At 38.9% G+C, this 26,060-nt stretch overlaps 1 protein-coding gene across 2 annotated transcripts; it reads right to left on the bottom strand.

The window, feature by feature from the left end:
* Positions 1–439: 439 nt before the first annotated feature.
* On the bottom strand, positions 440–23,840 carry LOC124307636 (alpha-crystallin A chain). 2 transcript variants are annotated; one of them, XM_046769542.1, is made up of 4 exons: positions 23,442–23,840; positions 12,273–12,383; positions 10,250–10,439; positions 440–1,658 (listed from the first exon to the last, which is right to left on the bottom strand). In XM_046769542.1, exons 1-4 carry the CDS (start codon positions 23,627–23,629, stop codon positions 1,467–1,469), a joined length of 681 nt encoding a protein of 226 aa, XP_046625498.1. In that variant the 5' UTR covers positions 23,630–23,840; the 3' UTR covers positions 440–1,466. The 2 variants fall into 2 exon arrangements, with proteins under 2 accessions (XP_046625498.1, XP_046625499.1); XM_046769543.1 differs by lacking the exon at positions 12,273–12,383.
* Positions 23,841–26,060: the final 2,220 nt, after the last annotated feature.

Below are 26,060 nucleotides of genomic sequence, written 5' to 3'. Positions count from 1 at the left end.
AGTATTAAAATATTCATAAATAATATTAATAATGATATAATCGTATAATCTGTTTACATATAGATATACATTTACTAGGCACTGTTGTTTTTTTTTTTCTTACATTTTCTCGTTTATTAGTCTTTTGAGTTACACCTACACTATATAACACGTGTGTGGTTGTGTGTGAATATATAAATTACACTTTCGTAAATAAAATTCTTTCAACTCGTCAACACGTATATAAAGAGGATTGCCAATCGTTATGCTGCAGTTGTTATTACAGTTTCCTCTGGTCACGATAATTAATCAAACAGATAATTAATTATGCGTCGGAACTTTCTTTTCGAGTATAGCCGTTCAGTTGTCGTCCTGTGAGTGTATGCAGACAATTTCTCATCTATAATGTTATATGTATCGCAAATTATCCATACCGAAAAACCCGACGATATTCCGAATCTTGTTTTTTTATGAGACGCGATTATGCATCGAGAATGTACCATGTACTATACTCGAAACTAAATATTTGCGATTCCCTCTGGCTCTGCTCATCGACAATTAGCTATACTTCGTTTCTATTACACATATGCATAGGAGTATAATACAGTTGAACAGATATTCAAAAGCAATCCTGTAATATTTAATTGCACATAGCGTGACGCTTAATATCAAATTATTACTATTATTATTATTTTTTATTTATTTCTACCATTTCAAGCACAGGGTCAATAATAACGCAACGATTTCATTCAATTATATCCAAATTTTTTTATTCTCTTGTTTGCAGTTAATCTTGTGTATATAGTCTTGTCGAAAATTATCAACGAGTTTAAATTCACCTCTGCGGGAGGAAAAAATTTCGATAACATTTATGCGATTCACCTCCAAACATGTACATATATAATATTACAAATAAAGGGGGAAAAAAAAGTAATATCTTTTTATTTTTATTTTTATTCTTTTATTTAAACAAATATTCAATTTTTAACGATCTATGAAAACTTGAAACAATAAATACTTTTTTGAGTCATTCGGCTTTCTGTTTAATTTTCCCTCTTCTTCTTTTTGTGCGAAAAATTTAATTTAATTTTTCGTCTTTCCGAAACCTACGTTTTTCTTTTGCCTTTTTCATCTTCTTTCTTTGAAGCACGATATTACAATGTATCAATATTTCACCGTGCAACAAACCGAAACGTTATGTAAATAAATATCGAATACGCCGAAATAAATTTTAATCGTTACACCGGATTGACATTATACTAAGTGTGAAAAAAAGTTTTATAATATCGCCGGTAGTCAGCAGGTGGGGTGAAAAAGGAAATTTATAGGCATATATCAGGAAAGGTTGACAGGAACGCTACTGCGACGCAGCGTGTCAGGATAGGATAATGAAGAGGAGAGGGAGGAGGAGGAAGAGGAGGAAGAGGAGGAAGTGGATTTATATAATCGTTAAATAAAATAATATACGTAAATAAATATATGGATATTTATTTATGCGCAATCGGGATGAGTGTTTCTCCTGATCCTAAGGGCAGAGGTGCTTCGACCGTTAGAACACCATCTTTGCTCAGCGATGACTTGATGCTTTCCGGATTGGTGCCTTTGGGCAGCAAGAACTCCCGGTTGTATTCCCTGTAGACAGATTTGCTCTCGGATTTTTCCTCGTGTTTAGCGTGAACCTGAAACAATCGAATAATAACCATCGTTTTAACATCATTTCTGCATCGTTACATACTTCACGATTATATATTTATACAGGAACAAATTATGAGCTGAATGTATTTCTACTGTACGACATAGCAAATCGAACAGACATACCAGTTGAGTGAAAAATTGGGAATTGTAAGACCAGAGTATGAAGAATATGAAGAATAACGTTGCTCGACTCAAACCGTTGGAAGATAACAAATATTCGGATTTTTAATTTAAATATTAATGTTCAAGTATAAGAATTGCGCTGACACTTTTCTGCTTCGACTGTACTTCGTACACATCGTTAATTAACAACGTGTAAGCGTCTGCCTCTTTCGGATGCGTCTACACTCAGGCCGTATCGCAGAACGTCATCGAAGCGTATAAACTATAATATAATACAATCTTGTGGGTTTTGTGCTTGTTATATATGTACACATACCTCTTCACCCACACGACGTCTATGCGTATAACAACGCTTACAAATACAAGCATATAAGCTGAGTTTACCTATGAAGCTGGAAAAGAAGACGCCTGTTAAAATATATGCTCGAGAAAAAGAGATAAAAAGAAATACGTATCTCCTTCTGTATTTGCCTACGCATAGGTATACGCTTATACGGCTTATAAGTGTGCGAGCGTTGGGCCGCGCAGTTCTCACCGTCTAACCAAACGCCCCTCAGGCTATAACGCACACCGAATGACGGAATTTCTATAAATACATACTATCCCGTTGTCCTGCTGCATCAGCAGCAACAGAACCGCGGTTGCTGTCGATATTCAATTTTGTAGTAACGCTCGAAAAATCGTACGAATCAATGATAACGAAGCAGCATTAATCGCGGCTGTAGGCGTTTCATTTATCTATCAATCGATGAACAACGATATCAAAAATCCGAACACAAGAGATGAATTCCTCTCGTTACTGTTCTCCATTATTTTCTTACAACACGTATAATGCGCACAGAGATAAAGAAAACGGCCTTGAATATAATTGTAATTACAATTACACAATATCTGTAATGTAAGTTTTCGTGCCGAGAATTGCTAAAAATTTTCACACGTCTGTGGTACACCTGTGCAAATAAACGGCAATGCCGATGGTAACGACGTTTAAGAGAACCTGATCCTCCGTGTCGCTCGGGGCTCGAGTTGAAATTCGTCATCGCTTGACCCTAGGACATAACGACAATGACTAGAGTATGGCTAAAGTCTGGCGTTTGACATTCTCCTGTGACTAATTCATCTAGTTCCAGTCGCCTGTACATGGATCGTATAAGAGAATATCCGAAAGTCTTTAACGGTACTTTTTAGAAGGAGAAGTGTTCGAATTCAAACAAGTGTAACTTCACTTCAAGACTGATTCGAGAGTCGAGGAAAAAAATGATCGAGCGATTAGCTCGTAATCTCTAAACTTTAAATCGGGCATGAATAAGGATTTCTGGATCACGTCTCGATGCTCAAGCTCGAAACTGCGCACGCGATGCACGCGAGCTGCAATGTCGACGTCGGCAAACGTGACGTGACGTTAACTTGTCCCGGGACTCGATTAAACGCTTGACAAGTGGCGTGAGAAGTAACGGAGCAAAACGGAAGGCCTTACAACGATATCGAAAATCAATTTGCGAATCCCAAAAAAGACACGTTAAGCGTGTGTCCTACAACCGGTAGCTTATTTTACTCGGTCGTACGGGAAATCGCGAGAAACTGGAACAGCATCGATTTATCATCGAGGGTAGTTTTTCGCGAAGACGAGGGCAGCCGGACAAACAACGTCGGCGTCAACGAGGCTGACGCCAGAGCTCCTGCTCTATATAGAGGTATAAGGACCTCTGTATACCTATATGCACGAGAGACGTCCTGGAAGATCGATACACGCCACCAGAATGGACTCTCTTACATTGAACGTCCCACCGTCGTATCTACTACCCCAGTTTCGAAAAACAATCTCCGAATTGAAGGTATTACACGATTGTTTCTGCTGAATAATAAATTTAAATGCCACCTGGGATATTGCAATAATTAATCGGTAGTTTGAAATACCAGTGTTTGAAATTAGTTCAATTGTCTGATTAGTAGCGGTGTAATAAATTGTACGTTTTATAAACAGCAGAAGCTGAGGAAACCCGGTGGTCCAAAATTCCGAATTGCAAGATTCCGAAAATTCAAGTTTCGGTAGAGTAAAACTCCGAAAGTTAAAATACAATCGGAGAGCATAGTTTATCCAACAGAAAAACCTAAAACCAAAATGACCAGGATTCCGAACGTAAAAATATCGAAAATCCAAAACAAAGAAAGACCAAAGTGGTGAAATTTCACCAAGACAAATATTCAAAGAATTGAAAATCTGGATGATTTGGAATTTCAATTTTCAGATATTTAAAGTTTCTTATTTTTGCACTTTCGGAACTCTGACTTTTCGAAGTTATGCCCCCTCAGAATTTTGTCCTTTCGGAACTTTGAACGTCGGGTTTCGTTCTATCCGAAATTTTCATATTTCGTAAAAGTTTGATTTCTTTGCTTCAAACTTCGCCATAAAAAAATTCGGAATTTCAACCCCGCCTCGAAATTCCGTGGCTAATCGTGCGAGAAAAAAATGACGTACGTAACATGTGAACAGGTTGAAGATTCTCTAGCAGATATTATTATTTAACGGACGATGGACACGCGATGGTGTTGTTTAACCGTATGACGTTTTAGCCTCGGTTAGCGCAAAGCGTCCGTGTAGGTATGATGTAAATGACAAGCGTCTGTCAGCTTTAACGAGTCTCGTGTGTACATATGTGCGTGTATATAGTCGATTCGGGCCAGCTCAACTTATGTGACGCTGTTCCACACGTGCTAATTATCTGGTTGGTCAATCCTTGCCACTAATGAGTTAACGTTGTTAACCACGTTTCGACGAGCGTTTGACACTCTCTTAAACTCATACTGTATCGGTGTATTATGCATAAATCGGTTCGGCCAATGTCCCTTAATGATGAATGTTTAAGTTTAAAATATATGTCCAGCACTGATATTTTCGCCAACGACGTTAACAGGAATAAATCCAAGCAGATTCGTGTAACAGAAGCTAAGATGTCGAAAATTTGACGAAAGGTTTCATGATTAGAACACGTTCAAATCGACTAATTATAGACTCTGGCATTTTAGATCAGATTTCAATGCTTTTTGTCTCATTTTCGTCGCTGTCCGAAAAATGATCAATATAACACAGTTTGAAATTGTTACAACTTTTCGGAACGATTGTTTTTTATTTTATAATTATTTATCCAGATAACGCGGCGACTAATTCTCTGTGATTTTCACCGTCAATCGAAACTGTTCAACGAGTGCGCAAAAAAGAAAAAAAGAAAAAAAGAATAAAAACGCGGCAAAATTTCAAAGTAAAACGAAAATTTCTCACGATTGAAACTTGACACGTACATTGGTAACATGCAGGTTGTATCTTCTGCCCAGAGTCTAGGGAGCTGAGAAACTGGTATTAAAAGGTTATAGACGACGAAGGGAAGTGGATTTTTGGACAATGTCCAAAGAAATGGATGCTGTGCTTCTGTTTGCTTGTTTTATCTATTTCTACGTACATTGCGTCAGGTTATGCATGTTCGAGGCAATCCCGCTGTTTCTCTTTTCTAATACAGAAAAGAGAGGAAGAAGGAAAAATAAATTTACCGCGTATTCGATCACCGGTTAAAAAAGCTCATTCTTCGCCCTCGTCTGTGGTGACAATAAATTCAATATTCCGTTCAATTTTGCAGCTCAGTTGCGAAATTATACATTACACAATCTGACGGGTGAAATTTTCATGGGATTTCGTAATGGACCCGACGGATATCATTTTCATACATATCTACGTACAATTGAGCATCTCGCACGAATCGAAACGATAGTAAAGAAGAAGAAGAAGAAAAACACGTTAGCGATATAAACGCGGAGCAGCAACTAGTTCGCGTATTATTTCTGGAAATTCTGTATTGCCGTCAGCTTGGCAACGGTGAATTACACAACTTATAACAGGAGAGTTCTACTTGCTTCTTCTTCTTCCTCTTCTTCTAGTTTCTCTGTCGCCTTTACATTACATATATTTGTTGTGTAAAAATTTTGGATCCCAATGAGAGATTTTGCCGATCGAAATGGATATCCGAAATCATTGATTGATTTTACACGATGCAAATTAAGACGATCGCAAAATTTTACAAGTGGAATCGAGTTGTTCCATCGCGAATTCGTCGAATTAGAACTATCGACAAGTATCTGAAACCGCGAACGCTACTTAATAATCAATTTATTACGGTCGAAAGATTTATATCACAGGATGATTCATCGACTCATGGCTGAATGGGGATCGTTATTTTCGGTCACCTTTAACAAATGACGAAAATAAATTGGGACAAAAACGATTGACATACAGAGTTTCAGGACTCCCGATGTTGAATACCTACGCCTCGTTTTTATTCGTTCGTCATCGAGCTTTATGGTGTAATAAAGATGTCTACAACTTTTCAGCAAGGTATAAAATACGCATTTTTTTTCTACATCGATTTTTGGAGAAGTTTCTACATTATTCGATCAACAATACCAAAGTTTGATACCTGCATATCTATTTATACCGAGAAATATTTGATTCCCTGCGTCGGAATAACCTGCATAAAAACCGAAATAGATAAATCGTATACTTCAACTCCTAGCCTACTAAAAAACAAATTTTCTTATCAGGCAATAATATTCCGTATTTTCCATAGGTGTCAAAATTGCCCACGCGTATTATAAAATAAATAACCAGGATCGATCGGTATCAAATGTTTTTCTATTCCTCTTGTCACAGTCCAGTCTTCGATTCTACCTTTCGAAATATTGCGGTTGAAAAAGTGATCCGAATAAAAATAACGTCGACCCGATCAAGCGTAAAGGAATTTGCATTAGCGAGGTGGTGGAGACCGTAATATTACGTACAACGGGCAAGTCTGTCGGTTAACAGAGGAACCTGATACGACAGGAGAGGAGAGAAGAGGAGAGGAGAGAATTGGCGAAGGCGTGCAATGCGGAGCGTAAAAAAATCCGTGGGCCGCACCCTGAAAAAGTAGGAAGGAGCGAAGCTTGCAAACTCTGCAGTTATTATACATATACAGAGAACATAGCCTAGTTGGCGTGATAGTAAGTGGGCAGGTGGGTGGGTGGGTAAAGCGTACAATATCGATCTCTCGGTCTTTCTATAAAAGGCAAAGCACCTCGGAACTCGTCACTTCGTCATTCTACACCCACGCGTCCTACTCGTCGAAGAACGTCGCGTCGTCTCGTTTCCTCGCGTGTCGGTAATTCGATGCATTTCTGTGCAGAAGCCCGTATAAGGAATCCGGGGGTACCGAAACCGGCATGTAAATTTTAAATTAAAACGGGTTGCCGAGTCGGCGCGGAATTAACACTCGCCGAAAATTATTCAAGTATAATTTATCCCTCGCTACCGACAATTTTTATAAACTCATGCTAATTCGTCGGCATTTCAATAATTTTTCATAATTGACTGCAACTGTTTATGAAATTTTAATAAAATTCTGTATCCTGCAGCTGACGGGATTTTCTGAATTCTCTTTGCTTCCTGTTTTTATTCTGCAAAAAAATCCAATTTCAGAACGATCGTGTAACTGTTATAAAATCCATTGAAAAAAGATTGTCGAAAATTCGCAAAAAATTGAAAAGAAATCATACTAGACCATACATGTAAATATACAATGTCCAAACGTGCAAAGCGCGAAAATTTGTTCGCATGGCACTGCGTGACGTTGAATTCGCGTTGGCTTGAAATATGTACGTGTAATGTAGACGCGGCGTAACTCCGCAGGTCCGTACGTCCGTTTCTCGTGCGATGAGTCATTCGCTAAATATAAAGCCTTACTCTTTCAAACGATATTCAAGATATTTCACCAGCTTGTTCCGTCGAGAGAGTTTTACCAGTGATTTCGATTATGTATACGTACATATTCGCGTATGATGATACAGTTCCGAGGTTACTTTTTATCTATGTGCAAATGTTCGGTTCACTTACCCTTCCGAGATTCGGATGATAAAAATAATTTTTACATCACGTTGTACAGTCTTTTAAAAGAATTTTTTAATTTATTATTCCATCTCGTATCAAGCTATTTACTCATTATTCTAATTATCGGTACAACGAACGCGAATTTTATTTCTACATCGACCTTCGAATCATCGAAATTTTGAGATTAAGTTAAAATCGAGTTAAAAATAGTGGAAATGAATCGAGGATGAAAGATCGTTGTGTTTATAAACCGTAAACCTCGATGTAAATTTGAGATCAAGCCAGTCTTTCATAATCGACTCCGATGCGCGTCGTTGAATTTAGGACTGTTTAAAAAAAAATTCAACAAACAAATGAATCGAATTAGGAGAAATTTTTGCGAGGAATGTAAAAGACTCGGTATCAGTGGCGAATTGGCCTTAATTGTATTACGCGACGTAGAGGCGAGAAGTCGGTTGTAAAACGAAATTGCTCGCGTGCTTAAGGACTGAATATATTTTCTGGCCCTTTTATACGAGGACAACGGACCAGTTGTACCTGACCCTAATTCGGTCAACCTTCACCACGATATCTACAATCTTTTGTGTACTTTAATACACCAACGCGTGACAACTGAACAATTAATACCGTATTTACTCGGTAAAATTTCAACAATTTCCGCTAATTTAGCTAATAATCCAATTATAACAACAGGATAGAAAAGTCTGGTCTCAATTTTCTTTTACTTTTTCAACAAGCCCCTTAGAACTAGAATCAAATTTCTAACCTCATACAATAAAACTGTTCATTTTTCACCATATTTATTTGGGACACGAAGAATAAGGATTAGGCTGATGGAAAAAAAATAAATAAAATGCGACACGTCGAAATCTAGAATGAAATATAAAAAAGTAATAGAAGGAAATATATGTAAAAACCACGAGAACGTTACAAACAAATGATTACACTACGAGGGTTTGTGTATCTTTGAAATTCCTCGAAGTTGGAAAACTAGTCCATATCCTAGGTAAACTTTCCCCCCATCCAACCAATCTCATACAACTTTTCGAGGTAAAAAAAAAAAGTCTGTTCAAAACCGATATCGAGATAGATTGAAAAAGCAATGAAAAAAAAAATGTCACCTCGTTAGGACTCTCATAGACAGCATTTCGTTTCACGCATTGTCCGATAGTTCAACATTACACATTCTATACGCGAAATATATTCGTGCGACAAAACAATTTCTTTGACACACCTTTATAATATATATATATATATATATATATTGTACCTAGGCGCGAGCGCAACGCGGAGAATTACATGCAAGGCACATCCGACTCTGCAATAGTGTAGGTAAAATTGTAAACGTGACTTCTGCCTTTTTTCTCCTTCCTCTCTGCCGGTACGGTGGCAACAACCTCGTAAGCTCGTATACACGCAGAATTCATCCATTAAACAAATTTTGTGAGCTGACCTCCCTCGCAACTCGCCGATTGCACAACGGGATTTCAAAGATAACAAAAGATTAGCAAAAAAAAAAAGAAGAAAGGCAAATTACGTTACGCAGAGAACGCGGCAAGACTCTCTAACGGTTATCGTGATTTAATTAAACCGGAAGCGATGTGAAATTCTCGCTAAAGATGAAAGATACTCCTTTTTATTCTTTACTTGTAATTTTTGTTTTTTTTTTTCGTCCAATTCACCCGCAGCAGCACGATTTTTCTCATCACTCGGCCCGGCCCGATTGTAGAATTCGAAGATTATATTCCGGGACGGAATGATGGCAGTGCGACGAGGCCCGTCGTTACGATATATTTTTGGAACGAGTTATTTCGGAGTCCCCCGCTCTGCTTTTCTCCTCACGTCGACGTCTTTTAAGACGTCTTATACACTACGCGGTTGCAGGAAATCAGATGAAAGGAAAGATCGTATCCTTTGAGAGAGACGCGGCTTTTCCTTCATGCCCCGAAGATTTTCACGCGCATCGACACGTCGCAGACCTGGAACTCGCATTTTCAAACTTTCCCGATTGTAGTAGCGACGAGTAATTATCCCCCGCCGAAAAAAAAACAAAAACAATTCGTTTAATTTTTTACTCGCTTATCTCCCCTCGTCAGGGAAAATTATGTTAATAAAAATTGGGCCATAACCCAGAATGATAATTAATTATACCGTGTATTATCGAAATGGCTTCTGTTGTGAATTTCGTGAATTTCACAACGTTTAAAACGTAACAAAACCGTCGACATCATAGACAGGCCAGCCGGGATCAGCGGGATGTATTATTCGCGAGTTATTTTAGTGTGGGCTCGTCGTTAACCGGGCAAAATCGCGTGGCAGCGACGGAAGTTACGTCAGAGACGCGCGGTTATAAACACCTTTGGCAAAGCCGGAACGTCATCGCGTTGCGTTGGAAATTTTCAGCACGAAGAGAGATTCAAAGCTTGCGTATAATACGGAGTGAGAAAACGGTGCATCGAATCAACGAAAAATTAAAAAAAATTAATAAAAATTGATACTCGTCGACTGATTTTTAATATACCTATGTAACTAACATCTTACCAGCAGTTTGTTGTCGACGGTTTTAACGACGATTTCCTCTGGCGTGTATTTCGATACGTCGAAACGGAGCTTCAGCGATTTGTTGCCACCTTCGTCCTGGATCAGGGGACTGTCGAGACCGTCCAGCCATGTGTTAGAGTCGTGATGCGGTGTCAGCGAGCTGTTCTGTGATTGTTCTTGCGTCGTTTTGCTGAAACGAGAGAATTTCTCATAGTTATATACTGCCGGAGTCGCGGGGATTTCTTTCTTTTTTTATTTTTATTTTTTTCTTCTTTTCTTTTTTTACTCCTACACACCGAAGAATATTACACAAGTATACCTCTACATTATCTGTACGTGACATAAGTATTGGCAAAAATCGCAAAATTCTGGGAGATCTTTCAGCGATTCTAAAATCGCGAACAGCGCTCTATACTAAATAATCTACGTATAATGCGGTGTTGTATATACAAGTAATTAAACTATATTGCGTGTAAGAAAAAAAGTTGCGCTCTAAAGTTCAAAATCTCGTTGTTTTTTTTTTGTTACAGTTGTGTAGCAGAAAAATTCTACATACGAATAAAATCGGAGATTTGTTTCAACTTTTCGGATTATGTGATCGGTACAAAGAAACGATTTGTGATTCATAGTACGAACGATCCAAGTTATACACGTTTATTACACAATCAGCGACGCAGAAGAAGAAAAAAAAAACAGAATTTAATCCTAACGTGCCTGTAAATAGGAAGACGATTACAGGTATAACTTGTTGTATTTCCTCCGTAATGTAGAACGAGAAATCGAAAGTATATAAGGCGAGTTTCGACACTTGTACGACAAACAAAGCTGAAACTACATGAATATTATTATATGTAGAAGGCACGATGCAAAGGCGAGCAGAGAAGCAGCTGTCATGCGAAGAAGAGACTTCGGTCGGAATTAGTTATTAGAGGGTCATGCGTGGCGAGTTAGCGAATAATATGCGGTAAAAAATCATGCGAGAGATGCGTGAATATCACGAATATCGAATACAGTGCAGACAACGTTGTTGCAAGTGAGCGGCAAAGTCCGAGAGAGTTGAATGATTTTTCACTTTCAAAGCGTTAGTCATTTTGAATATTCGGTATTTCCGCTTCCTTTGGTGACGCGATAAGCGTCGCCGTTGTAACGTACAACTATAGTCACAGCAAGAAGTATTTGGTACGACAACAATTTTTATTACGGGTACGCGTTTGAAAGAACCGTCGAGGTGAAGATAAATAGAAAAAAATCATTCAACACAGATATATAATATAATATAATATGATGTGATATGATATAATATAATAACGATAACGATGATGATAAATAAAACGATTAACTGATCTGACGGAGAAAAAAAAGAAATAAAAAATAAGTAGCCAAGTACAAGAATTTTGAAAAATAAAGCACGACTATGTAATAATAAATTTGCTTGCGGTTAGGGCGGGGTTGAAGTTCCAAAATCACCTAATTTCAAATTATTTTCCGGCGAAACTTGAAGCAAAGAATTCAAACTTTAACGAAACAACGAAGTTTCGAACGGTCGGAGAGTCGACGGCTCAAAGTTCCGAAAGTTAAAATATAGTCAGACAGCGTGGTTTATTCGACGATTGGTTGTAAAAAACAAAGAAATAACAAAGTGGTGAAATATCGCCAAGCAAAAAATTCAGACAACTGAAAATCTTGGATCATTCGGAATTTCGATGTTTCAGATTTAAAAATTTTCACATTTTCGCACCGTCAGAACTCCGAGTTGTCGGAGCGATGTCCTTTCGGAACTTTGAGCGTCGGGTTTCGGATGATTCGAAACTGTGATATATCGTAAAAGTTTGATTTCGGAATCAGGCGCTTTCGAAAATTTTCAAATCCCTAATTTCAACCCCGCCCCTTGCGGTTCGACTGCAGTCAGTAACGTATACGTACGTCCACGTAGACGCGACAGCAACAGACGTACGTATGCGACGTGTAACGTGGAAGCGACGCTTAGTCAAGCATTTGTGTTGATTATTTGTTCGTTTGTCACCTGGAGAAGGTATCGAATGCAGACTTTGTTGTCGGCGCGGCGCTATCCAGGCTCTCCCAATCACCGGTTGTGGACTTCGAGGTTCGGTGCTCGCTTGTCATGTGGTGCGTACTTCGAGGTTAGTCACCGTATGCAGTAAGACGCCAATTGCCAATCAGCCCGCGATTCGCGAGATAGGGATGCGAGTGGGGTTAACGTCAACACGTGTTAATGTTAGTCCATTACGCATACTTTCGATGTACGTTAGGGTCGTGATTCTCATTTTGAACTTTCGCAAAATTTTTATTCATTCCAAATAAATAAGTAATCGCTATCTTTTTCGCAAGTCTCAACTTTGCATTTAAAATGTACCTGTACACATTTTTACTCAACTTTTAATAAACCTATATTTTATCGTGTGACTATATATTGGGGAGAAAAAAAAATAAAAATATCAGCATCGTTGATGCAAGATTTCATGTCAATCGTTTGATATTAAACTCACAAAAACTTAAAATTCTATAGATATTGGAATGAATGCTCACTGATTTCTCACAGCGACAGATTGCTTTTTTTTTTTTGCAAAGGATATTTTTATTCATTTATTTATCTGGAACGAATTTGGAGGACGGCCAATTTAATATTCTGAAAAGTCCAAAATAAAAACCACCCTAGTACACGTACAATACATACGTATTACATGTAATAAGTATAATCATTGTAATCGGCTGGTATTATACTTTTATCTAGACACGAAATTTGCATTGCATAACTACCCTGGCACAGAAATGAAATTACACTGCATTTAGATAAAAGTTTATTTATCCACGGATCGGATTTCATATTACATGTGTACGATTCCTCAGATTCATCGGTTTCTTTCTTATATCAAAACAGAGATGAGAGGAAAATTATAAGAACAACCAGCGGAAATCGCAGATTAGGCTTCGTCACCGAGCATATTGTAAAATTGTTGTAGAATTATTTCGCTTTATCTTCCAACTAAAAAAAGAGTTGTGCATGTCAGTGCCGGTGGCTTCTGACAAGTATAAAAAAAAAATGCGAAAGACTTTATAACAAGAATGTTAATTATTTCAAGTCGTTGCATAAACGAAGAATACTGAAATACCAGTTTTCGTAAATGTTATTTTATGTCCGTGTACAGGGTACGCGTATTGCAAAGATCGTATCTAAAAATACAGGATTACATGAGAACGAGTTTTTTTCCTCAAGCAGCTTGTGTTTTTCTCATCTTTATTCTTTTCCTCGTTTTTGAAAGATGGATAAATTGTTTTCGCCTCGCCTCTTATGTGATCCTGTAAATTTTACGTCAGATTCTTTTTTGTATGCGAATCCACCTTACACCTTTACATTATACACCGTAGCGTGCCGTATAACATATATGTATAAGTATGTAACGAGGCGCAATCCGATCGTCATTTTCTTCGCAATAACCCTAATTTACAAAATAAGAAAACAACAAATTGAACACCGTATTAAACGTGTAATTATTACAAATTAAGTGTATACGTACAAAGGTTTTTGGAGTAGAAAATGCGCGATCAAACGGAGCCGTTTGTTTTTTGTCTTACTGTTAGCATACGTGTATAAATATTCGGATAGAGCAAAATTAAAAAGATAGAAAAATTACAGAAAGAGAAGAAAAGAAAAACCGTAAACGATAGTAAACAGGATAATGCAAATATACAGTGTAAATAAAAACCAAGAAAGCCACTTTACCAGCAACAAAATTGTAGATATAATAATATAATAACACAACATTAAAGAGAAGTCGCATAATTGTTGTAAAAAAATAAAAAAAATAAAAAAAATTGTAAATAAACGTTGGTTACGCTTAAAATGTTAAACCTAAATCAAAGTTAAAAAAAATCATATGAAAAATCGTTAATAACAATTAGCGATCACTGTGCGCAAGATGTTTGGGAGTTGTTAGTAATTTGGCCACTTAACAAAACAACGATACTTTGTGTAAAAATTCGATGGCGCGAAAAAACGGGAAGAAATTTTTCATCGACCGCGTATAAGGTACCAGGTATACAATGTATGCGTACAGAATAATATATTCATGTATACACACGCGTTCGTAAAATTTATCGCTATTCAGGTGTTGGCAAACCCTCGCTCAGCTGATCCTTCGTGGCGTGTCAATTGGCAATAGAAACTCGCAGACTTTTACATACTTTCATATACTTTCATGTATGTAAAATGATGTATAAATATGCTCCGAAGTGTCTCGGCATAAATCAAGACGCTACTAGACCGGAAATTACATCGTCTTAGGGATTGATAGACGATCGTCTGCCGTGGTGTATAAACTCGGTTCAATAACCCTTCGCATATAATACTTGACAAACGTCATCGAGATATCGCTGCTATCGTAACTACACTGACAATGGGAGACGTTTCAATCCATAAAAATATGATTGTTGTAGAAAATGATATTGTTACATTAAGTAAGTTCCAATTAGAAAAAGCAGTCAAGGCATAAGGTAAAAATTATTGTTGCATTACACTTTTATCCGTCATCTCGAATCGTGGAGCTAGCTACCTTTGCAAAAAGCGATGGTTCGTAAATTCGACTTGGAAAGATCGTAGAAATTATTCAACGGCGAATTGCAAATACCTCGCCTTCTCCGCTACGTGATATTCTCAAAATTATTCGGCGATGAGAAGAGAAATAAAAACCTCTTCAGGAAGAATTCAATCCCGATGATCTTCGACCTCTGCCGAACAGTTCTCCGATCAGATCGAAGGTTGCAGAATCTATCTTCGAACGTAGAAATGTGTTACGTGCTAGGAGAAGGAAAGCTCGAGACGCTTACTGGCGAGTCGAGAAGAATATAAATGCAGCCAACCGTGGCCGCGAGGATCAGCAACCCTGGGGATTTATCCGATGACGATCGTTACTCGATCCAACGGAATAACGACCTTTGCCGGTGAGCCAATGTGCGGGACCCCGATTCGTTCCCATGAAATAAGGCACGGCATTGTTGTCTGCCCCGGATAAATCCACTCCCCCCATACTACTTTTTACTCCTAGCCATTAATTCTTTCCTTCGATACCGCTGCATTGCTCTATTTTTTACAGTGTCCGAGTTGTCACGGATTTTCATGAAATAAATTTGTAACACCGATTGAAAGAAGAAGATTTTAAAATGCGTTACAGAGTTTTCGAATTCGCGGTTAAACTCGATATAGAAATTTAATAACAGTTGTTTACGCATTTTCATTTTGTATTTTTCATTCAAATCTTATGACATTACGATCTAGCGATAGGTTTCTACAACGAGAATGAAAGGGAGAAAAATGAGAAGATTGAAAAAAAAATATATGCCTATATACAAGACTTGGAAAATTAATGCCACTAATGAATTAAGGTCGATGACGGGGTTGAAACTAATAAATCGATGTGGTAAATCTGTAATCTTTTACAACGATCCAATTTTTTGCCACACCTCTGATAACCGGATGTTTAATACTTTGACAGGTATGGATCTAATTTCCATACTGCACGCAGGTAACGCGAACTGTAAAAAACCTGCAAGGTGGAAAATTCGATTGATTTACACGCTGAAATAAGGGATTTGCAAAGATCTTGAAAAGTAATGGAAATAAAAAAAGAAAAAGAAAAAAAAACAAGCTATTTGTAAAATGCAAATTTTCGAACCGATTATCCCTTCTCTCTTAGTCTGCATTCGCATAGCGAAGGATAAACGCGGTGTTCACTTGTTGTGGCTACGATTAATTGTTTCCATATATGGTTCACCCGCTGACACTGACACAGAAACGAGGCGCGAATTGTTATTATTTTTGTCCGTTATGGTGCAAAGAAAGGGGGGGGGGGGGGGGGGGGGACGGAAGGTGAAGAGAAAATGAGAGCGAAACGCACAGGGAGAAAAAACCCTGAGCCAATTCTTCATTTCACGTTTTTCGACCTCACACAGAGAGACGACACCAAAAATGGTTTGGATATATGTGGGTTAAATCGAACCGCCTTTTAGGTCGTCATGGTGACCATGGAGCGAGTTACTCATCGATTCTGTGCAGGACGCGTTCAATCTTGGATGGTTCAATCCCCCCCCAACAGAAAACGGAAATAATGGATTTGGAACGTCAGCGTAAAATTAAAATTTTCCCTCTTCTCTTTTCTCAAATATACAAAAGGAACACGATGTTTGTAACCAGACGCTTGTATCGTTTAATTCGAATATATTCCATGAGATATTTTTGTCAAAAATTTGTGCGACCTACATTCCGATCGATCGTAAATAGGTAAAAACTACGCTCCAGACGCGAGATTCAACCTCGTACCGTAGAAGATCTCAATCTCGTTCGAGACTAGGACACCGGAAGTGGCGCCAATTACAATATACCGGAAGTTATACTCCAGCCGACCGTCTACTCCATTAACTCTTTGTTTTAAATGAAACCTAGGATCTACATCGCACGGTGCGCGTTTATAGCTGCAGCGTATAACTGACTCGGCCATGCAGCAAAGTAGCACGGATTCTAATATTAGCCAGCCAGCAGCTCCGTGCGAGCATTAGACGTTCATAATTTGTGAAAGATCCACGCGTTCTCCTATGGGAGTAATAATTATTTTACCGACATAACCGGGGATCTTCGAGGATTCGAAAAAAGCTCGTCACTTCATCGAAGATTAAAAGAAACTAACCCCTGGCTAATAATGTTTCAAAGATTCTTGTGAATAAAATTGCTCCGAAGGACGAGATACGATCCTTCCGTGACTCGTTCGTTTTTCTAATCGAGGTGAAAATACGGAAAGCTTCGACTATCGGCCGATGGATTTAGCGATAAGTAATTCACTTAGTTGATTTCAAGGAGAAACTTTGGTCCAATATATATCGACGAAGCACGCAGAGCAGGAAACTAGCATCGCGGTAACGACACTCGATCGTGCCGAGCAGTTTCCGCTTCGTTAAAGGCACCAACTTCAAATGGAATTAGGTATAATCCTAGAGCTGGAAATTAGCGTCTACGATATCCAATCGTCGATTTAACGACGTCTAATCAGTCACTAATGTGTAACGACAAGTTAACATACTTTTTTCAGAACCAGGAACCAGTTCTTGTTCCTTGCTTATATAGACTCTGTTAGTAATTCGAGATCAGAAACGGTCTGAAATTCGGCGGACAAACCGAGCGGAAAAATGAAATACGTACCAGAACCGGATGACAGTTTGGTGGTGACCGGGAAATACTTCATTGTCGAGTGTCATTTTGGCAAGGAATGTTTTTTGTCGTTCAGAAAACTTGTCTCGCAAACACTTTTTCGCACCGTTTGTTACAGAACGCGATGAAATCAGGATCGATAATCGTGGAACAACGGCGAGTTGAAGAGGATTAAAAAAAAGCACTCCGTACACGTGGAGATATCGAGTGTCGGACGATTGACCACCGAGTCGCGAAATCTCGGCTATCTAGGCATATATATATACTCGCCGAATCGACAAGGACGAAGAAGTCGAAGGTGGGCGTAGAAAGATGGAGATAGATTTGAGTAGAAGGGGGAGTAGATCTTGTACAATGTACATATTATGAGTCACATTACTTCGCATGTATGGAGAAGCTGTGTCATCGCGGTCTTTGCGACCTCAGTTCGTGTGCCTTGGGTTAAGTTTCGTTCGAGAGCGATGTATTTTTTTTTCACCTCTCCCACCTGAAAAAAAGATCGCCTCCGAAGGATATCTCTTTTTAACTTTTTTGCTCTCGGTATTCGAGTATTTCCATTCAAATAACGTGGAAAATGTGTCAATTGTTTTCTTAATCGTTGAAAAATTTCATCAATTAGTGTAAATTGCGGGAAATTCGTTTGTACATCTTCTGATGTCTCGAGTGGGCAAATTATTAAATCAACGATTCGTTAGTTTGTTTCTTTGTTTTTGGCTATAGGTATGACGACTAGGTATGAGAAGAGAAAATATTGCTTCCAACCTAAACGTCCTACAATATATTACACAGCTGCACCGACTAAATCAGACGCTCTTTTCCCCTAACGATTTTTCAAAATCCGTGTAATTATCTCCGCAGAGCAGAATCCAAATATGGATCACATCGTCGATTCGCCGCGTTCGTCTTCTTCGGTCATTCCGAAAATTCAGTTTCAGCTCCCCGGCGGCGGTGCAGCTGGGACGCGGAGCAATTTCGAGTACATTAATTTTCATCGCCCTCATCCCGGGGGATAACAGGAAGTCAAAGCTGGAGCGTCGAGATGGGATTCTGCAACAACCCCCGTGCACATGGCGCTCGGTAATGCCGCGTTTCCCTTGTGCGTTATGGGTTTGAAAATGAATTAACGTAGCCGAAATTCTCGCCGCTACAGTAAGAAGAAAAATATGTACCGAACCAAGCAGTTAATTTATTTGACCACCAGTTTATTTGATTCGAACAATTTTTACTCGGATCATATCCACTTTTCACTTGAAATCTGATTTGGATTATTTAATATTTGTTAAATCTAATTACTTTCTTTTTCTCGGTACGTAGAGCCATTTTCTTCTCCGCGGCACGAGATAAAAAGATTCAACACCAAGAGCTGGGTGGTCAAATATAATTAGTGATACCGTTTCGTGTAAAAATGAGTATTGAGATCGATTAGGCGAAAGAAAATTTCATATCAAAACTTAAGAAACACTTAGAATGTCGCACAGTTCTCGGCATTGAGACAAGATAATTCATTTACGACGCATATGTTTACGTACATTCGATTCGTCGCTAGCTGTGAAAAAATTGAATCTGAAAATTTTATTTCATTTGAAACGAATACGATAAACTTACTTTTGTGGTTAGAGCAGGTAAAAATTCTTATTCACTGATTCAAGTGCAACATATACGGTGCATTAATGACAAACGAGTATCCCGCTTGGCGCAAAAACAAGCTATTCAACAAATTCAAATTCCTTTACAAATGGATGATCTTCTCGACGCGGAGGTGTGAAAAATAAATAATTAGACTCATATTTCATCGTCGCATGGCATTGTGTAATTTTTTAGCTCGTATAATAGAGACAGAAACAAACGTATAAGCCAAGGTTTAAAAAACGAAACTACACATCCTCTTTTCAAACCCACAATGCACAATTTAATATTCACAGTGGCAATTCTCACCTACGCGAGCAAACTAGCTGATCGATAGTAGGTACGTACGTATAAACGGTAAAATAATCGACGACTCGTTCACGTCGTGTTTTCTACAAGCCACGAGTTACATAATACAAGCGATTAATTTTTACATAAGGTAAAAGCTCTCAGGCTTAGGTACACCAGGTATGCACAGCCTAGACGTGAAAGGAAGCTGTCTGCTTCATTTTTACAAGTTTCTAAAGGCGCTCGGCCAAGAGAAGAGAGCGAAGGATTCATCTCGTTTCCAACGATGAGTGAACGTGTTCCCAACTTTCTGAACAGTTGCTACCCGCCTGCAGGAACGATCGCAAAGTTTCACGTCTCTGCTGATGCTTGGGTATTTGACTTCGCATAAAGTAATATTTGAATTGTTTTGTGTGTAAAAATAAAAAAAAGCAATTAAATATTAAAACCACAAGTTCTCTCGACACCGGCAGCTTATAGCGGCGGCGGCGGAGCGAAGAAGAAGACCGGCCAACGCGTCCTCGAATTCAGGACGTGAAAAATTAAAATTAGGCACTTCTCGCTGCCGTGAAGCAAATAATGAATACGTCCTTCGCTTACTGCGACACGATTTGTTTGTGCGTTACGACACATCTCGGTGTTTGTACAACGGCAATTTTTATTTTCTTTTTTCGTCAGAACGAAGAGAAAACTCGACGACAAATTCGTCTATCGAAATATGTATACCAAAAATATGTGAATTGGTAATTATTATGCATAAATTAAGAAGTTGAGAAAACAAAAAAAAATATATATATATATATATATGTATATAATCATCGCTTTTAACGAGTTTCGCTAGAGTTAAAGAGGTGAATGTAATCTATTCTTTGAGATAACTGCGGAAATCGCACGTGCATAAATCATTTCGAAGACAACACGAGGTGAATAACAATTATACAAATTATACCTAAATTTTTCCGCAACAAGGAAAAACCGCCGCATCCTCGCAACGTTTTAAACGAAGCGCACGATGCATATACATCGGGCTTTCATTATCCTCCTGCAATTCTTATCTCCCTGATACTCGTATTTTCTTGTATCCGAGTCGCTCGCGCGCGCTTCGAATTTAATATTTGCGCGGTTGAAGAGCCTGCGGTATCTGTACCGGTTCGAAAGAACCGCAAAACTCTTTTCCTCCTCTCTCAAATACACGTTACCGCTATGCGACTGACTGACTGACCGAACCTCTATAAATAGCCTCAGACTAACCAAAATACATACAACACGCCGATTATTCAATAAGGAAGAAACCTAATCAGCTCTCCTTCGTCTATTATTCGCAGATATATTATACAACATCTCGGATCACTCGAATCGTCTGAAATAACCTCAACAATCCCACGGCTGAATTCTAACTCCCGATCCCTCCCAATGTTTTAATTTTTTTATTATTATTTTTTTTTTTAAAGCCATTTCGTTCGATGCTGTCTATCAAAAACGTAGTTTCGTTACCGTGTTATTTCACCGAGAGTTAGAAAAAATAGAGCAGAAATGAGAAGAAGCCGGTCGCCGGCGCACACGGGTTTCATAAATCAATTTTATTTCTCTCATTTTCTCCATCCAGTTACACGGCACACGGGGATCGATGTATAAATAAAATAGAAAAAAAAGGAAAAAAAAGCCAGGCTTAGACTCGAACAACGTCGGAACGCGAATAGCCTCTCACGAATTTCAAAAAATTTATGCGACGTAGCCATGGAGGAGGATCGATCTGTCGCTGCTTGTGGTGGAAAACGACGGAAACATTCGCCGGGTCTAGACTCACTCTGCCTGATTCTCCTTCTTCGGCACGCGACGTATGAACTTCTATTCTACCGTCGAACCACGTTAAAATATAATATGTAGAAAATGATCGAACCGGTATATGACACAAAAGTTGAACGGCAAAAGTTGTAACGGAAATTCTGTGCCGAGATTGATTCGATTCGTTGCTTTCGGATGAAAATTTGGTTTTCGTTTGTCACTGAAAGACACAGACGTAGAAATTTGGCGAGTTTAAACTTGGAAACTATTGAAACCGTGTATAGTTTCAAAGTTGAATGTGTTTCAAAGTTGTACGTGTGAAATTTTATGCGATATCGAATCCATTTTTGCCGATGAATAAATTCAATTCGAATGGAGGAATAAAACTGCACGCACTTTTTACGAGTGTAATTAAGAGTGGAATTAAAAAAATGTCGCTAGAGTCCGCAACGAAAAATCTTAAAAGACGGAGAAAAACTGTTTTTCTTCTCTGAATAGTTATTTATGGCTTGAATTTGTTTTTTGAAACAAAATGGCACTAAAAGCCGCTTTCGATTCTCCTTTTCGATTATAAAACGCTTCTGATTACTGCGAAAAGTACAGATCAAACGCCTCGCGCAATCCGATCGCCTTGGGTCTGATCAAAGTCTGAGTGCTCCGGTTCGACGATATCAATACTTTCAAGATCTATCGCTTATCGGTCAATTCTATATATCAATGTCCTCTTATCCGACGCAACATGCAGGGGAAAATCGTTGCTTTTAGCTGCGCGAACCGCATCTGATTATTTCTGATAATCAGAATCGAGTGTTACATTGTAGCAACTGGATATTCCAGCGTTTGCAAAATTAAATTCACCTAATATTTCATTTCATCATTGGCCTGCGGCTGTTTGCCGAGGACCTTTTGGACCTTCCGCCACCGAGGAGTTGCCAACCCTTGATTAATCGATACAACTCCGGTTAATGGTGGAGAATATATAAAACCGCGACCTGCAAGTCTGCACGCGACATTTTTAAGCCCGCTTCTACCTGCCGGATCAAGCTGTATATGATACAAGAAATTTCGTTCGTTCGTATACAATCTAGAATTTACTAAATATCATCGGGTTGTAGTTTGTGACGTTGTTGTAACGGTGTATTTTTAGAAAAAAACTCGTTCTTTCGCAACTTTAGAATTTTCTGGAATTCAGTGTACCGCAATACGGCACGAACAAACTCAGGTTTGGTAAATTCAACTCCTTCGGTTATTTTCCTCGACTGCAAAATGACGACTTTCATCTCAACGTTTCGTTACTTTAATGTTACTAATCTCAGTCTCATAGAATTTTAGGATCGTATGCGCGAAACACGAGGAAAACATCAAAACTTTCGACAAACAGTTTCGTTAACATTGTGGATGTCTTTAAACTCTCCGGTCACTCTAACATTTCTGTAACTCTGATCTTTCATTGTCAATTACATTTGATTTGCACATTAACTGTGTGTACAGTCATAAGCTATCCGCCGCAATTAGAAACGCATAAAACGCGCCATTGCGTATATATAACGTCTACGTCTGTCTTGTCGAGAACAATCAAGGGGAATCAAAAAGAATTATAAAGGATTTCGAGAACAATAACTACTCACTTCTTTTATTCCTCGACAAAGTTTGAGTATCGTAATGATATTGACTAGATCAATACAATTGTAGAAAAATATATGTATAAATTCATGTTCAAACTCGAGCTATTTCTTACATGTAAAACATGGTAAAAATAAACTTCTCCGTTCGGTAAACGAAAATTTTTGCAAATTTAGTTTTTTTCATACTTCCCGCTTCACGATGTTCAACCAGTCACTTCCCCCCTCTCGCAATTATTTATCAATCGCTATTGGGCCAGCAAAATGATTGATTACCGATCGATCTTCCCAAATCACATTAAATATGTAACTTGCAACCAACGGAAAATCGGTCTCAGACACTCGCCAAACTAGTTTCGCGATCGAGACAAGAGATGAAGGGAGTGGGGAGGTATAAATCGTATTTTAAACACGACACGCCGGTTTGAATAAGGAAAAATAGAAAAAGGTAGAAGCCATCAAAAGACGTAAGAGCAAGACAAAAAAAAAGCGCGCGACTCGAAGATCAAAGATTGTTATCAAACACCGCGTAACAGGTGAAGTTAGGTTAGGTTAGGTTAGGTTAGGTTGAGGCCGTCAGGTAGATAATAACCGGGGGATAAGATAGGAACGAACGAGGAATGAATGTAAAAGAAACGAAGGAACGAGCGTCTACCTGGTGGTGCTCTTGAAGAAGTTGTTGCTCTCGCGATCCATGAGCTTGCTGCGGAACTTGGACATCTCGTCCTCCATTTTCCGCATCTCGGCGTCGAACCTTTCACGAATATTCGCAAACTCGGTATCGATAACGCTGAACTCGCCTAGCTTGATGGGAATGTCGCGCCTAATACCACCGTCGGCCATCTTGAGATCGTCGGATGTCTTCTGTTTTTACCCCGCTTCTCAAATACTCGAAACAACAATTTCGCACTCGCAGTATTATCGAGTACCGACGAATATAACGTGTTACCGTAACGCGTCGATATATCAAAGTTTCCAAATCTTTCACTCACTCAAACTCACTGATAATATAACTCAGCAATGCCAATGCCAGTGACAATAATAATAATAATAATAATAACAATATTATTATTATTATAATAACAATAATAATTGCTTATGCGTTTCTCGCCTATCTGGATCCTCGCGCTCCGACCTCTCGTCTAGCAGTTATAAACGCGGGTCGCGTGCAACGCTTTAAATACCGCCGGTGACTCCGACCGCTTCGGTAATCCTCGGCCATCGTCGGTCGTCTCCGCGAACGCCAAGCGTCGCCGAATGTTCAGGAACGATCCCTCTCATCCTCCCCCGCCCCGCCAAAGACCGCGCATTTTCAATTTGCGGGGGCGACGCAGCTACGCTGGATGCTGCCTTGCCGATGCGCCGATGATCCGATTAGCCCGGTGGCTGGGTACAAAAAAGAAGACCTGAAATTGCAGTCTATCGATACCTACCGCTATTTTCTTTTTCTAATTGTCGCGGGAACTTGTGTAAATCCAGAATTTCTAACAGATTCTGCGGTAGCTTTGACCGCCGTAATGAATTCGTCGTTCAAGTCGGAAAATATCGATGGTGGATACAAAATTGTCGTAGCCGTAGTCGTAGAGAGTTAAAGATTAGTCATTACCATTTTTAGTCAATAGTTGAAAATGGGAACGTTATTTGACGAACACAAAATTCACCATAAATTCAAGATGGCGGCAGAAGCTACCGTAAAATCTGGTCGAAACTCCGGACTTGGAATTTAAAAGTGATATCGAAAAATTGCTATTTCGTGTGCTCAACATTCCGACTGGAATAGATCCACGGATCCATCGCAGGCTTGGATTGAATGACGGACACTTGTTTCCGGAAATCGTAACTGCGGTGACGCGACTTGCCGTTCGTTTCGATGCTTCGTAATCTCGTCAGATCTAGACACACCGCAATACCTTATTCAGCGATGATCTAGAACCTGTGAATTTCTATTTAACTGAGTTTAATGAGTAGGGATGAATAGGTGTAATGCTATGCCAGCGATTAGTAATCGAATCGTCACGATTTTTTTTCTTGCATTTCGATACTTGTAGTATAAATATTTAATTCCTTAAGAATATCTGCAGAGTTAATAATTATATGATCAATTTCGATATGCGGTTTCTTAGCCTGTAACTTTATTGTACGGAATGGTGAAGGAATTAGATAAGTGTACTTTGGAGCCGGAAAATAAATTGAGAAGTGGAAGTCTGTGATTACAGCGCAATGCGAACTTCAGACATTACAGTTTCAATTCACAATAGTAACTTTCGTGTCAAATTTTCGTCGTCTAAGAGGAAATTCATTAATGTCGAAATTGCTGATTCGAATAGTGTTGGGAAATTTGAAATTTACAATTCTCAGACGTAGCAAAACACTTCGTCAGGTGTAAAAACATGAGGGTATTTATTTTTGATGATACTACTGCGTCAAAAATACCAGTGCTATCATTGTGGACATACTTATTTTGCTCGAGGTGTTTTCTATAAGAACTTTGAATATTTATATACGTTACGAAGAATACATATATTCTGAAAGATTAAAAACAAAAGTGGAAATAACGCAACCGGTAATGTAGCCGCAAAAAATAAAGTCTGCGCATTTAAAATAACAGAAATCCTGAACTCGCGACGATTGAAAGGTATCGGCGAGAAAAAGTGCGACGTCAGCTTCTTTTTGCGTTACAGCAATATCAATTGGCGGAAATAATTCGACGATAAAGTTCCGTCGTGCAATAATTTAAAATACAACAGCCGAGCAAGCCTTACATCCGTGAACGATGAGTGTACGTATTACGTGGTCTCGTTTAAATCGAGCAATTGATTAATTGGAAAATTAATTGTATCAGCGAAACTGCCGCAGGTTTCAAGACACGAAGAATTGAAATCGAGGCGAACAGGCGCGTTATATCACACAACACGTACGATAGGAAGGCCGGCATCTTACGAACAGATGAATTTACGAGTTCAAAACCTTCTAACGAGGTGTGTCCCGTTTTCGGTGTGTTAATTGGTTAATTAGCGTGTAAGCAACGGCCCGCGGTAGAAACTAAGGCGATTCCTCCTCGTCACGTCTCGTTACGGTCCGCTTCATATCATAGGTGAACCTGCACGTACGTTTCAACGTTGAAGGATGGAAAATAGGCTCTTTTCTCACGGGTTAAGATTTACGAATTTATTGGTGTGGTAATTTAATCACCGTGAATGATATCGCTCTCAAGGTGCGTCGAAGGTCAGGAACGATATCTTGATAGCTGCACTGAGAAAAATTTCATTCGTTG

The sequence above is a fragment of the Neodiprion virginianus genome, chromosome 6 (assembly GCF_021901495.1).
Source record: "Neodiprion virginianus isolate iyNeoVirg1 chromosome 6, iyNeoVirg1.1, whole genome shotgun sequence".
Classification (NCBI taxonomy): Eukaryota; Metazoa; Arthropoda; class Insecta; order Hymenoptera; family Diprionidae; genus Neodiprion; species Neodiprion virginianus.
The sequence above is the reverse complement of the archived record's forward strand: the minus strand, read 5'-3'. Positions and strand labels throughout refer to the sequence as shown.